The 14,019-nt window shown below is 43.8% G+C and overlaps 1 protein-coding gene across 4 annotated transcripts in view; it reads right to left on the bottom strand.

Moving 5' to 3' along the window:
• Positions 1-509: 509 nt before the first annotated feature.
• Positions 510-14,019, bottom strand: part of EPC1 (enhancer of polycomb homolog 1) — a 124,391-nt gene continuing 110,881 nt past the window's right edge. For all 4 annotated transcript variants that reach the window (XM_068235772.1, XM_068235771.1, XM_068235770.1 and 1 more), the window contains 4 exons: positions 10,480-10,598; positions 7,526-7,667; positions 7,046-7,424; positions 510-2,172 (listed from right to left, as the gene is read on the bottom strand). In XM_068235772.1, coding sequence (XP_068091873.1) covers positions 2,100-2,172; positions 7,046-7,424; positions 7,526-7,667; positions 10,480-10,598 — 713 coding nt within the window. In that variant the 3' untranslated portion in view covers positions 510-2,099. The remainder of the gene's footprint in view (positions 2,173-7,045; positions 7,425-7,525; positions 7,668-10,479; positions 10,599-14,019) is intronic.

The raw sequence follows: 14,019 nt of genomic DNA, 5'->3' as shown, positions 1-14,019 counted from the left end.
TTTGCTGGACGCAGCTAGCACTTTGCTAGCTGCGCCAGCACCCCGATCGCCGCCGCCGCGCGCCCGATCGCCGCTATCCGGTGCGGCGCGCGCCCCCCCCCCAGACCCCTGCGCTGCCTGGCCAATCAGTGCCAGGCAGCGGCAAGGGGTGGATCGGGTCTCCCAATGACGTCCCGACGTCGCTGACGTCATCCCGCCCCGTCGCCATGGCGTTCTTTGAACGGGATTTCCTGATCGCCTATCGCCGGAGGCGATCGGCGGGGCTGGGGGGATGCCGCTGAGCAGCGGCTATCATGTAGCGAGCCCTGGGCTCGCTACATGATTTTAAAAAAAAACAATAAAAAAAAAACTGCTGCGCTGCCCCCTGGCGGTATTTTTCATACCGCCAAGGGGGTTAAGGTAGAGAAAGCCACGTGTAAATGAAGCCACTGCAGGTCTCTAGGGGGCCAGATGTTGGGTAAGCCAGGCCAGAACGCCATAGGAAGGTAATCATGACAAACACACAGGAATCATTTTTATGTGTTTTAATATTTTCCTTAATTTAGTGGGAGCTTTTCTTTCCTTCCATTTAAGAAACAAGTGCAGAACATTGAATTGAAATTTGACAATGAACTTAGAGCAGAAATTAATACAGAAAAAAAAGAAACATCACCACACATTTTCTGTTTTGTCAACATGTAATGCCCTGGGTTTTATTTTGTGACAATTCATATTTTCTTTCTTTCCACAATGTTATTTTCCAGGCGGGGTTTAAAAACCTCAAGGATCATGTATGCCATTGGAACTGGGCATTCAGACATTTCGGTACTGACAAAGCATTAGTAGTCTGTAAAGTACCATACTCTTCACAGAAGAGAGCTTGTATTTCCAAAGGAAGGCACCCGATAGTTGTGGTTCTGGCCCTGCAGCCTTCTGGAGAAAAATCGGGAGGGGGGAAAATAGAGGAAAAAAAAAAAAGCTGGCTGTTATAGAAACTGGAATGATGATACACGTACAGCAATTACTGCATTCTTCTCCCTTATATCCTTTTTTTTCCTTAAGAACAAGTAAAGAATGAAGTCTTTTAACAATTACACAATAAAAAAATACAATTTTTAAAGTGTTTTTTTCTTTTTTTTCTTAAAAAAAGGGCAGACAACATAAAAAAAAAACTCCAGTTGAATGGACTCCCATTTGCATACTTGATTAACACTTTTTGGTGTAGGAGGAGCGACGGGGCAGAAGGAGGGGCTTGTTTGTAAAGCAGCAACGAAACCTTTTAGTGCCTGAAGTACCAGAAACCACCCACGTGACGTACAGGTGAACGGGGGAGAGATGGGAAGATTCGAGACTTCATTATTATCTTGTAACTTCCGATGTTACAAAAAAAAAAAGGAGGATCCCTACTGAGTACATTCCCCATTTAATAAATGACACCTTTTTTTTTTTCTCTTTAAAGAATCTGTATGTATGTCACCATTTCTTCACATGATACACAGAGAACTCAGGGACCCAGTGGGGAACCAAGTTATGTTATACCATTTACAAAATACCAAGGAGTCCACAGCTACCTAACATTTACTACAGCACAGGAACCAATGAAGGTACAGTGTACAAAAAACTGTAAACACAGCACAATAAATAGATAAAACAGCAGGTTCCGCACCATGCACATGATGTGATGACACTTCTCGTCTCTATACAATCTCACACTCTTACTTTGTTGCAGTTTTTGTTTCCCGTTTTGTTTTTATTAATTTTTGTTTTGTTTTGTTTTAAATCCCCCCTCCCCTTCCCCCCCAGTGCAAAGCATCACAAATGAACAGTTCTGTATTCAAGTAACATATATACAAGGGTATTACAAATATGCAGTACTGTACAGATAATTGCTGTATTCATAATTTACAGATGTTTATTCTGTTTTCCTATTAACAGTATGAAAAAAAAAAAAAAAAGAAGAAGAAATCAAAGCATGAGAGATGTGCATTGCTGTTGAGTCCCCACAGCTGCCATGGAAACGCAGTGTGTGCGCTGCTTCCCATCATCCCTTGCATTCATAATGCTACTGATGCATAGCACCTAAACAAGTTCCCAAGGCTGCAGTCCCGTTCCTGTGGAAACTACGTCACTTCCATAGCTACTGTGTTCTCTGTTATACTGTTCAATGCTGGCTTTTCTGTTTCATGGTTTTCCCTGCAAGAAAAAGATAGGCATATTAGCAACATATAAACATTACAATTATGAAAGGAATACGGACTGTACAGAATATCTGTAATACCAAACAGACCTAAACTACATACATGAGCTAGTCTAGACTCAGTCAAAGTGGCTGATCAGAGCAGTCTAAGCCATACATGCCAAACTCTGGCCAGTGGGCCAAATCTGGCCCGCAGAGCCATCACATTTGGCCCCCTAGTGGTTTGCCCACTTTGCATTATGTTTGGCCCACCTTAGACCATTAGGGAAACTATATTGGAGGTGAAGCCCTAGATAACCAGGGAAGCCATATTGGGGGGGGGGGGGGGGGGGAAGCACTGCACTAAACACCAGGGAAATGTATAGGGGAGAAAGTGAAGGGGGGGGGGGGGCATTAGACACCAGGGAACGGTATATAGAAAAAGGTGTGTGTGTGTGTGGGGGGGGTTCACTACCCATAAGGGAACTATATAGGAGAGGGAGGGCCGCTTGATAATAGTTGACTGTATAGGGGAGGGAAAAGGCAGATATCTGGGAACTGTAAAGGGGAGAAAAGAGACATTAAACACCAAGGAACTGTATAGGGGAGGGAGAGGGAACACTAGACACCAGGGAACTGTATAGTGGAGGGGGGAGCATTGGACACCAGGAAACTTTATTAGAGAGGAAGGTGGCCGCTAGAAATTAAGGTTGGCACACAAACTTTCTACTTGAGTTTGAGACCCCTGGTCTAGGCCAAGAATCTAGTGTGTATAGGTTTCCCGCAAGGTTGAGCACATTGTTCCTAGGGATAGTCAATGAGATGCAAATATGAGTTTATGTAGGGTTATGCAAATTTTGTATGCATATATTTGCAGCTTGAAAACAGATCAATCAGTTCTTGCCAAGGCGGAATTCGGTCAGTTTTATTGCAGCATAAATTTGCATACTCAACCAGCATCATTTTGAATCAACTCGAAATTATTTACATCTCATTAAACATCCCTAATTCTTCCCTTGGTTATACCACCTACAAGAAGTCACTCCATCATGCACCGCACCTTCATCCCGCCTCCCTTCTCACAGAAACAGATGTGTTGCAAGTCTTGTTCACTGCAATGTAAAGCATGGTACACCCATCCAATTTTTATTAGCCAATGACTCACCAATTTAACCACCTCCATGTATTATGAGGGCCAACAGATTTTGTAGTTAAGATCTCATACTTCGTGGAGGTGGTAAAATCGGCCAGTGACTGGCCAATCGAAATTGGATGTCAATGCCAGGCTTTACCCAAAGGATCAAGCTCAAATCTGATGGGGGGGGGGGGGGGGGGGGGGGGAACCGCTCTAGCAGGTGTATGTAGCTTAAAGCTTGTATTATAGAAGCACTGAAAAGCAAGCCTCAAATAGTGCTTCAGCCTACCGCTCCCAGGCATAGTACGACAAAGGGCTCAATCCAAAAAGAATGTGAGGTATCAGAGTTGCTTTGAGCAAACATAATGGTTTCATACTGTATGCCCATTAATTGATCTCCAAAAGAACGTGGAGATAATTTAGCCAATAGCAGATCTTGTAGGGAAGGAAAGCAGGCAAATTAGGATGTCCTATTTAGATTTGCAGCCATTCTGAGGAGAAAAGCGGATATAAAGTCATAAAAACCTCACATTCTTCTGAATTGAGACAATATATGCATATATTGGTATGCATACTCCCCATATATAGACGGTGTTCATTGCAGACTGTGTCATCATTGGGATTGTGGAGGAGCTATGAAGGTGGGAGCTCTATAGCAACTAACCTCTAACTGCATAACTTTGCAATAAGGCACTCTCTGCTGCAAAGTGTTGTATTAACGACTGCTTTATTTAAATTTGCTGTGTGCGGAAGAGAAACATCCCATTCTCGGTGACAGACAAGTCATTTGGGTAGCACGCCCTTGTTCATCATTGATATGCAGTTTGTCCTCACAGAGTCAATTTCATCATCCATGATCACCTTTAGGGCCCGTTTCCATTACATGTGGTGCAATGCGGCTACATAGACGCATCGCACCACAGCTGTACTGCAACCAATGCACGGCAATGGAACAGTTTCCATTGTGTGCTGGTTATGCGGAGCGGTGCGGAGAGATCCGAGAAACTGCAGCATGCTGTAGGTTCTCGCACGGCTGCATCCACCAGCCATCTCCTCCCATACACTTCCACATCTCCCGATGCGGAAGTGACGCGATTGGGAGCGGAAGTGATGCGTAGCCGCGTCACATCGCTTCGGCTCCCATCTGCTAGTTGTACCTCTGGGTAGGGACTCGAATTGTACAGTACAATATATATATATATATATATATATATATATATATATATATATATATATATATATATATATATATATATATATATTACATGTTTGTAATCCAGCAGCAAATGCGTTAGAGAAGTATTTCTGTGTTTCATGCCTGTCTTACCTATAAGTCTGAAAAAAATAGATAAATACAAACTGACTCATGCAGCCAATTCACATTTCATATCACTTGGGGGGGGGGGGGGGTTAACGGGGGGGGGGGGGGGGGGGGAATGTTTCCTCCGGGCACTCCAGTTTCCTCCCATATCCCAAAAACACACAGATAAATTAAATGGCTTCCCCCTTAATTGGCCCTAGACAACATAGTAGGGATTCGATTGTGAGCTTCTCTAAGGGACAGTTAGTAAGAAGACTATAATCTGTAAAGCGCTGCGGAAAATGAAATGGCGCTATATAAATACTAAATAATAATGATGCCACTGGGTGCAGTGTCCCTTTCCGAATCGGACGTGGATTCATTTTGCAACACAAGCCCCAGCTGAACCGCTTATAACCAAGCCAAGCACGGCTATAGGGATCCAATGTGTGCTACGAATAACGCATCTCATGCCTATTCTGGAAGTGTAAATGGGCCCTAAAGGAGCGGTGAGGAGTAGGACAATGTAAATGAAGCTTCACAGAATATGTTGGCGCTTTATAAATAAATAATAATAAGACAATACATATAATGATCTGGCTTCAAAGTTGCAGCCCCTTAGGTGCTCTCCATGGGCAACCAGGAGCATTAGGGGAACCTTGCCCAAAGACTTCTTACTGTGGCATACTGGGTTGAGCCAGATTTCGAACCCTGCTACATCAGCAGCACTCAGTCTGCTATTCAGCTATTAAGTATCTATCGACACCTGTAGCTTCGTAGTGTACTGGGTAAGGGCTCTGCCTCTGACACGGGAGACCAAAAATAAAATCTCAGCTCTTCCTGTTCAGTAAGCCAGCACCTATTGGGCTAGACTGGTGCTTTAAAGGGAACTGACCACATTCTCTTTCACTGGAATCTCTCCTGACATAGAAGCTGCCATGTTCCCCCCTCCCCTTCTCACATTCCTTATTTACAGAAGTCAGAGATGCTATCTTGACACATTGACACACACCATGCTTTGAAGACACACTCCTAATTATTCACCCCCTTTGCTGATGAAAGGCATTGTTTACCTCTTGGTAATTAGCTCAATAAAACAATTAGAGGTTCCTGAACTCTCTGCGGATGGGGACGGTCGGCAGGCCTGCTCAAACAGGCCAATTTAACAACTTTGAATGTAAAATACAAGGTAAAATTAAAGTTTATTTTAATAATGAAACAGATAGTCGGCATACATTTTTCATGTGCTATAGAAATGTCCTGAGTGAAAAAAAGGTGCTCGGTTCACTTTAAGTCGGCCAGGAGAAAAGCTGAAAATAAAGGTCCTCTGTCTTGTCCTAAAGTACACCCCATCAGGGATTTGCATTAAAAGTTTACATTAACATGCAGGGGGAGGTTTTACTTCTATTTAATTTGCAGTTTATTTATATTCCTCACAGCTGCTAGCAATAAGTAAAAAAAAAAAAAAAATCTCATAATAAGTACATTTTAACTGACTCAGGAAAAGAAAGAGTAGCTTCACAAAGCCAGCAGATGGCAATCAGCTGGTTAATGAATCCCGTTTTCCCTTGGTGAGTGAAGATTTATATGTAAAGAATATTTTTTGCACATCACTAATAACTGCTTCAGTGACCGATATGGTGAGCTGGCAGCATGAGTTGCTTGCCTCAAACTTCCATATAACTGTCTTCTGCAGGTTTTTATTTTTCCCTGGATTATTGCTTATACTGCTTATGTTAAAAGGCAAGCCTAGAGCAACAAGAATGCATTCAATTCTCTACAAAGGAGCATGTTGTGGTCTGACAGTCAGGACTGTAATTGTGCAGAAAGCACAAGACATCTCTCTGAATAAGACTGATGGTGGTGTATGTACTACTTTGCCACTAGATACATTTGTCAGAACACAATCCATCCAGAGCTGCCTTTCAGTTTTTGGTTTCTTTCCTCAGCCTTATTGTTCCCTTCCATGTGGCTTCATTTTTAGTTGTTGCTCTTCAATTCCATCTGTTCAGTAGCTTCATCTGTGTGTAATTGGAAGAAGTATGGCAGCAAGCCAGCAAGAGAACTTCTAATCTTTTACAAAGTATAAAGTAGTGCTATTGGCAGTGCTGCAGGTCACAACTCACCTCCTTGCCATGCAGCAGGTTACTCTTTGGCCTACATCACACAGGTGACCATCTATACTGAGAAATCACTGGCCACAAGCTAGCTATAAGCCCACCCAAATCAATTACATTCCATACCAAGTTTAGCAAAGAGGTAACTTGTTTCTCTCTGACAACAGGGTGTTCCACGAAGCCTGTTTTTGGGGGTGCAGTGGGCGTGCCGCACCGCACACGACGGTTTACAGTGTGAAACCGGTCTAAAGATTATGTTGCTGCTTATCTTTTAGAACAGAGAGGAAGTTCTGAGTTCAGGTCCACTTAAAGCATGCAGAACAAGTGTTGACTCTTACCTTGGTACTCCATCCACAGAAGCTGCTGCTGGAATCTTGGGTACCTGACAATTTGCCGCTGCTGCTGCAGCCAGCTTTAAGGCAGATGAGGGAACAGCACTTAAAGTCCTAGGTAAATGGCGTGCATTGAGGGTGTTTATAGAGTTTACAGTGGCAACGGAGGAGGGTACAGCTAATCGAGTGATATTCCCAATCAGGACCTGAGCAGAATTGGCAGCAGTTACTTGGTGACTCAGAGTGCTGTGGGAAGTAGCAGTCTGTGTAATATTGGAAGGCTGTAGCAATGCTGAACCAGTTGACGATGAAGAGGATGACGACTGACTTGTGTGTACGAGTGCTGCAGACGTATTACTACTGAGGTGTAAGCCCTTGTAGACTCCTAAAAAAATTAAAGAAAAATAATAAGTAACTGAGTAAAAACTACTCTTTAATGATAAAGGAATGAGAATTACAAAAGCAAAGCAATTTTCCATGCCATACCTGAGGCTTGAAGGATGCCATTCACTCCCACTGTAAGGACAGCATCATCCTTCATTTTGAAGGCCATCAGCTGCTCAGACGTAACCAAAGCTGTAACAGCAAACTGCGCACTAGCAGAGTCCAAGGTCTTCGAAGTGAAACCCTAGGAACGAGAAAAGTTTGTACATTCATTAGTTCAGCCTAAAATTAAACTCCTCCTATTTCATTGATAAGAGGTCTCCCTCAAGTCACTAATAAGGCGTACAAGAGGAATCTGCACAGGAGACTTGGGCGCAGGATACAGCCGGTATATGGCTGATCCTGCTGTTGCACAAGTTCCCGGCTGTGTTAAATACTATTCCCCCTCCAGGGCGCAATGGATGGTAGGGAATGAAATCATTCGGGCTTCCAGCTATTGCTGGAGCCGAATTATTGTGTTTTAAATGTAACTTCAGCTCTGTCTTCTGACAGTGCCGAAGTTACTCCCTGTGCGCCCAAGTCTCCTGCGCTGGATTCACGGTGTTCGATAAAAAGTCTGTTGATAGACCACTCCAGGAGTCGCTGAAAATGTGCTGGAAAGAAGTTGTGGGTACACAGCAAGCCTACAAAAGCAAGCGACTTACTCCACATACAAAGCTGCGACTGCACAGCAGAAAGTAGCTACACAATATATTATAGAGAACAATTCTCTTACGAGGGTGATTAAACAACAAGGACGGTGAGACTAATGACTTTCTGGCTACAAGCTGTGCATTTATGTTACAAGATGAGGACTGGTGGTTGAATGCAGTGAGATGCTACATCACAAATTCTAGTATTTCAGGTAAGGAATGGTCAAAGAGATGTAAATAGCTCTGAGTTGATGAAGGATTATTTGTATGCAAATATATGCAGCTTGAAAATAGACCAATTAAATGTAATCTCCGTATAATTTGATTGGTTTACTTTTCAAGGTGCATAAATGTCACAAAAAATTAGCATAATCCATCAGCTCAGAATGATTTGCTTGATCATACTCAATTTCTGGACCTCTGATGAAGAGAAGCAGTCAAAGCCCTCTTTCAGATGGGAGGCTGAACTACTCGCTTGCCATCTAAAGTCTCCCGCTAGTGCATTTCGGGTGCAATTTAAATGCAGCCAAATTAACGAGGTAGTAACACCACGCGTGTCAAGCTCCGACATGTAACAGAGGACCAAGCACTGAGTCCAAGCCTCAGATCTAAAGGGGGGGGGGGGGGGGGGTAGAGGGGGAGGGATGGAGGGCCCTGTCTAGGTACAAAGTTACAAAGTGCAGAGGAGCAGCTGACAGGTGAATTCACTGCCTATCAGTGTGAAAGGGGCCATACTTCCTCAAATGCCAGTGAAGGAGAGACCCATTCATATGAAAGGAGGATTCCCAACACTATGTTATCAGAAGTGGAGCAGCAGGTCAGGGACAGTTGACATACATGAACTGCTAACATGTATAGCGCTATACTCCTGTTTTCCTGAGCAGCAGCCACTAAGAGCAAGCTCATACAATTTGCATTGCTGTCATATAATTTGCATTGCTGCCTTTGCCACTCTTCACACAGCAGTGGCCAGGCCATTATTTCCAAAAGCAGCCTGAATGCTCAATTACAGTCAACTGGAAAGATTATTATAGGTGACAGCTTAAGAGCAATTGCTGTACAGACTTGATGCTCGATGATCAGCCAAGCAGCCTGTTCTGTTGTACGGAGAGGGACCGGATGGATGGATGGAATGTGCCAAGCTGCAGCATATACAGCAGAGCAACAACAGGCTAGCTGAAAGGGATCAAACATAGGTCGTGGATGACACCCTGGAACTCATGTGCGCACAAAAGACTTTCACCTGGGATAATCACAAACTGACATAAAAAAAAAAAGTCTATGGTATGGATGTAGCCAGAGCAGGGACAAGGTCCTCCAGCACCCAAGGCTGAGACACCAAAGTGCGCCCCTCCATCCCTCCCTCCCACCCCAGCTGTCACACACTGATTGCTATTAGACTAAGAGGGCCACAAGGCCCACAACCTCCCCAACACCTTAATCTCTAGTTATCTGGCTTGCAGTCACTGCTATGTATCCCCTTTTCTTATTTCTTTCTGCTTCATACACAATTAGGAATGACAGCTGAATGAATTGTGCGCCCCCTCCTACACTGCGCCCTGAGGCTGGAGCCTCTCCAGCCTATGCCTCGGCCCGGCCCTGGATGTAGCATTAGGGCTCATTAACACCAAAAATGTGCATGCATAGTGGTTTTGAGGCATTAGCATTTTCTTCTCAATGGGTCACAGTCCTGTTGGTTAAAGGAAACCTAAAGTCCAGGAAAAAAATTCAAACTTACTTACCTGGGGCATCGACTGGCTCCCTGCAGCCACCCTAAGCTCAAGCCCTGACATACCGTCAAGGTGCAAGCACAGGGCGGCTGCAGGGGGCAAGTAGAAGCCCCAGGTAAGTTAATCTGGATTTTTTTTTGACTTTAGGTTACCTTTAACTACCCGCGTTCCCATACAAAACGTCAAATATCAGTACATTAGACGCAACAGCAACGCAAAGCTGCTTTAGTGAGAATACTAAAAGGTGTTCCCTATGCAAAACTGCACTTAAATGCTTTCATTGAGGATTAGCCTTTATAAAGAGAACCAATGAAAGGAGCAGTTCATCTACTCACATCAGTTCCTCTAACCAATCCCATTCTCCTCTCCCTCGGAAACCATACTCATCTCATTTTCAAATAAGCTAGTTATACTAAACACAATATAAAAAGCCCCAAAACTTGCTACAAACATATCCTGGTACTAATCACAGAGGAAGTCCATTGACTTTGGACAGCTCTAATGAAATGGCCACATGGAATTTGAAAGCCTGTATGTGACTATTGAAACATACAACAGATTTAGCTGAATTCTGACTGCTACACAATACATCTGTAATTTGGCAGTGTGATGAGACGCTACATAACATGGTTACCTGTGAAGTGTTGGCAGAGGAGTTATTGTTTGCCTGCTGCTGATGTATCTGAGCAAGCTGTTGTTTCTGCATTAGTGCCAGTTGTTGTTGATGTTGCTGGTATTGTTCGGCTGTAAATGCTGCAAATAACAGGACTAAATTAGAAAAGATCACCACTGAAAGTAAAGTCTAAAAACGTTACATTTTCAGATCACCACTAAAGCACATACCGGTACATTTGAACATCCTGTTATAAGCAGCTAGGATAATGCTGGACAGTGACAATGACGCATGTCTCTCAGATTCAGGTTCAAGTAACAGACAACTGGCATTTTGTTTTTTGTAGAAAAGAATAAAGATAGTACTTGGTAGAGGTAATAACTAGATTTTAAGTCACACAGTGGCAATAAGCAAACAAGTTAAAGAAAACCTGTAACTAAAAAATATTTCCGTGGGAGGTACACACTTGGGGTGGTGGAAGCCTCCGGATCCTATCGAGGCTTCCCTGTCGTCCTGTGTCCCACGGCGGTCTCGCTGTGCCCCTCCAAACAGCGGGGATGTAAATATTTACCTTCCCAGCTTCAGCGCATACGCAGTATCTGCTCTTCGCTCGGAGATAGGCGGAAATAGCCGATCGCTGTCGGTCCACTCTACTGCGCAGGTGCAAGTCTCCAGCGTCTGCGCAGTAGAGCGGAGCCAACAGAGATCGTCTATTTCCGCCTATTTCCCAGCTGAGAGCCGCAACAGCGCCCCTGCTGGAGCCAGAAGAGGTAAATATTGTACAGCCGGACAAATTGTCGGCTGTGCGTTCTGTGAGCTGCAGCGAGACCGCTGTGGGACACAGGAGGACGGGGGAAGCTTCGATAGCATCCAGAGGCTTCCCACTACCTAGCTGAGTTATTCCAGGGGAACTTTTCTTTTTGTTACAGAGTCTCTAACACCTGGTCTGTATATTCATTCCATGACAAAGCCCCAGGATGCATTAAAAGGAACCTGACAAGAAAGACATATGGGGGCAGCCATATTTTTGTCCTTTATATCAATGCCAGTTACATGGCAGCCCTGCTGATCTTTCTGTCATCAACAGTGTCTGAATAACACACCTGAAACAAGCCAAATCCAGTCAGAGCATCTGATCTGCATGCTTGCTCAGGGACTATGGCTAAATGTATTAGAGACAGAGGATCAGCAATTTGCATGGTTTCAAAATAAATGTCGGCCTCCATATACCCCTCAGCTCAGGTCCACTTTAAGCTACGTACACACTAGACTAGAGTGAACTGGGCTGTGGTGGCTGATAAAGACTTCCTTGGCCGAAAATCTTGAGTGAATCCAATGCGTGTACAGCGGTCGCTCAACGTCTACTAACTATCCTCCACGACCGCAACACAATACATAAAGCATCTGGTAACACTCCACAATGACCCACATGTTCACATGCACTGATAGTGGGAATGGGCAATAGGTTATGGCATATGGAAACTTACTCACTTATTGACAATTGCCAGCAAGGAATTGCCTACATGCATTTACACTGCAGCCAGCGGAGTGGCTACTGACATATGACAGCTTTTGAGCAAGCAACATAACATTCTGTTCATCAGTCCCAAGAATGCTGGCTGTAATAGTAATGACATACAAGCAATCATCCGCTACAAATAAGTCACACATGGGAAATCACTGTTGTGTCTTACACAATGGATGATATAAAAACTTCCAATCCAATAAATATCAGATTTTTTTTTCAACAATCTGATTGATAGACTGTAAATTCTGCTCTAGAGGGAAGATAATGGAGTCTTAAATTGCCCATACAGTATATATGTTTTTTTAGCCAAATCTATGTAGTACAAGGGTAAACAAACTGAATATACTCTAAACAGATTCTGTAAGGAGGGTGTATACAGGTTTCTGTGGGGCGGCACATGTTTAGCTTCAGTACCCATCATTCCATCGCATTTTTAGCCCAATAGGGAGGCACGGATCGTCAAATGCGACAGCCGCTAGAGGCTACATGCAGATTGATAGTTCAGTGATCAGATGTGCTGGTAAATATTGATCACACATGTTGCACTATGTGCATGTCTGAACAATTAAATTGACAAAAATGTGACAGGATCTTGTTTGGGAACAATAGACAGCTTGAGCCTTCATACATGTGTGCTTTTATTTCACTGAACCATTGTCTGAAGCTACTTACTGGCAATGGTTTCTGATCAGTACTTTTTTTTAAAAGGTAATTTAGCGTGTGTACAGCAGCTCACAACCCACCACAGTGGATAAACTCAGCCAAGGGCATTGTTTTCACCCTCTCCATCGAGCCTCCTCCCCTCTCCATAGCAAAACGTCTGTAAAGAATTCGGCCCAAACAGTAGACCGAGGGATTGAGTGACATTCATTGTACATGTGTACACAGTTTAAGGCCTTGTTCACATTGCGTTCGGCTCACGTGTCCGTTTTTGAGGCCTTTTTTTTCCCCCCGATTCCCGGCGCTTGGGTGGGCGATTTATTTTTGTGCTTAGCGATTTTCTAAGCATTTTTTCTGAGGGGTTTTGTAATTCACTTCCTGACGCAAGTCAGGAAGTGAACTCTTTGACCCAGAAAAGAATAAATACAATTTATTCTTAAAACAGAGAACGCAATCGCTACACAAAGGAATTTTGTGAGCATTTAGCGTTGCTCCTATACTTTCCATTGAGGCGGAATCGCCTAAAAAAATGGTACACGCACCGCTTTACTGAACGAACAGCGCTGATATGAACCTTCTCATAGACATTCATTGTCCACGTGGTCGGGAGGCATTTTTAAAAACCACACGCGGGCGAAAAAAAGCCAAAAACGCCTGCAGTGTGAACAAACCCTAAGAGTGTATCGCAACAGACAAGTTAGCTACTGGACAGAACACACATTAAAACGTACACCTGAACTGAGAGGAATGTGGAGGCTGATATTTATTTCCTTTTAAACAGTGCAGATTGCCTGGCTGTCCTGCTGAACATCTGTTTCTACAGGTGCGTACACACGCACTACAGAAGCCAACGACAGATATGTTGGACCCTCCCGCTGGGCGGGCTTTCAGCAGACTGTAGTGCATGTGTACGTACTGTCGGCGGACTGATAAGGCTGTTCCTGAACGATCTGCTGAGCGGATCATTCAGGCGCAGATCAGGTGTTTCTGACTGAAGTCTGACTAGATTAGCCACAATGTGTGCGATTTAGTTACTAAAGCAGCCAAAGAGATCAACAGGACAGCCAGGCAACTGGCATTGTTTAAAGAAAATGAATATGACAGCCACCATAAAGCTCTCACTTCAGGTATTCTTTAATACCTGAAATGCAAACTGTAATTTGAACACAGGAAATTAATAACTCTGAGACGGAAGTCTCAAAACTGAAGCACTGGCAGCACTGTATAACAAAGCACTGTATAACAAAGCACTGACAGCACTGTATAACAAAGCACTGACAGCACTGTATAACAAAGCACTGACAGCACTGTATAACAAAGCACTGACAGCACTGTATAACAAAGCACTGGCAGCACTGTATAACAAAGCACTA

The sequence above is a fragment of the Hyperolius riggenbachi genome, chromosome 5 (assembly GCF_040937935.1).
Source record: "Hyperolius riggenbachi isolate aHypRig1 chromosome 5, aHypRig1.pri, whole genome shotgun sequence".
Lineage (NCBI taxonomy): Eukaryota > Metazoa > Chordata > Amphibia > Anura > Hyperoliidae > Hyperolius > Hyperolius riggenbachi.
The sequence above is the reverse complement of the archived record's forward strand: the minus strand, read 5'-3'. Positions and strand labels throughout refer to the sequence as shown.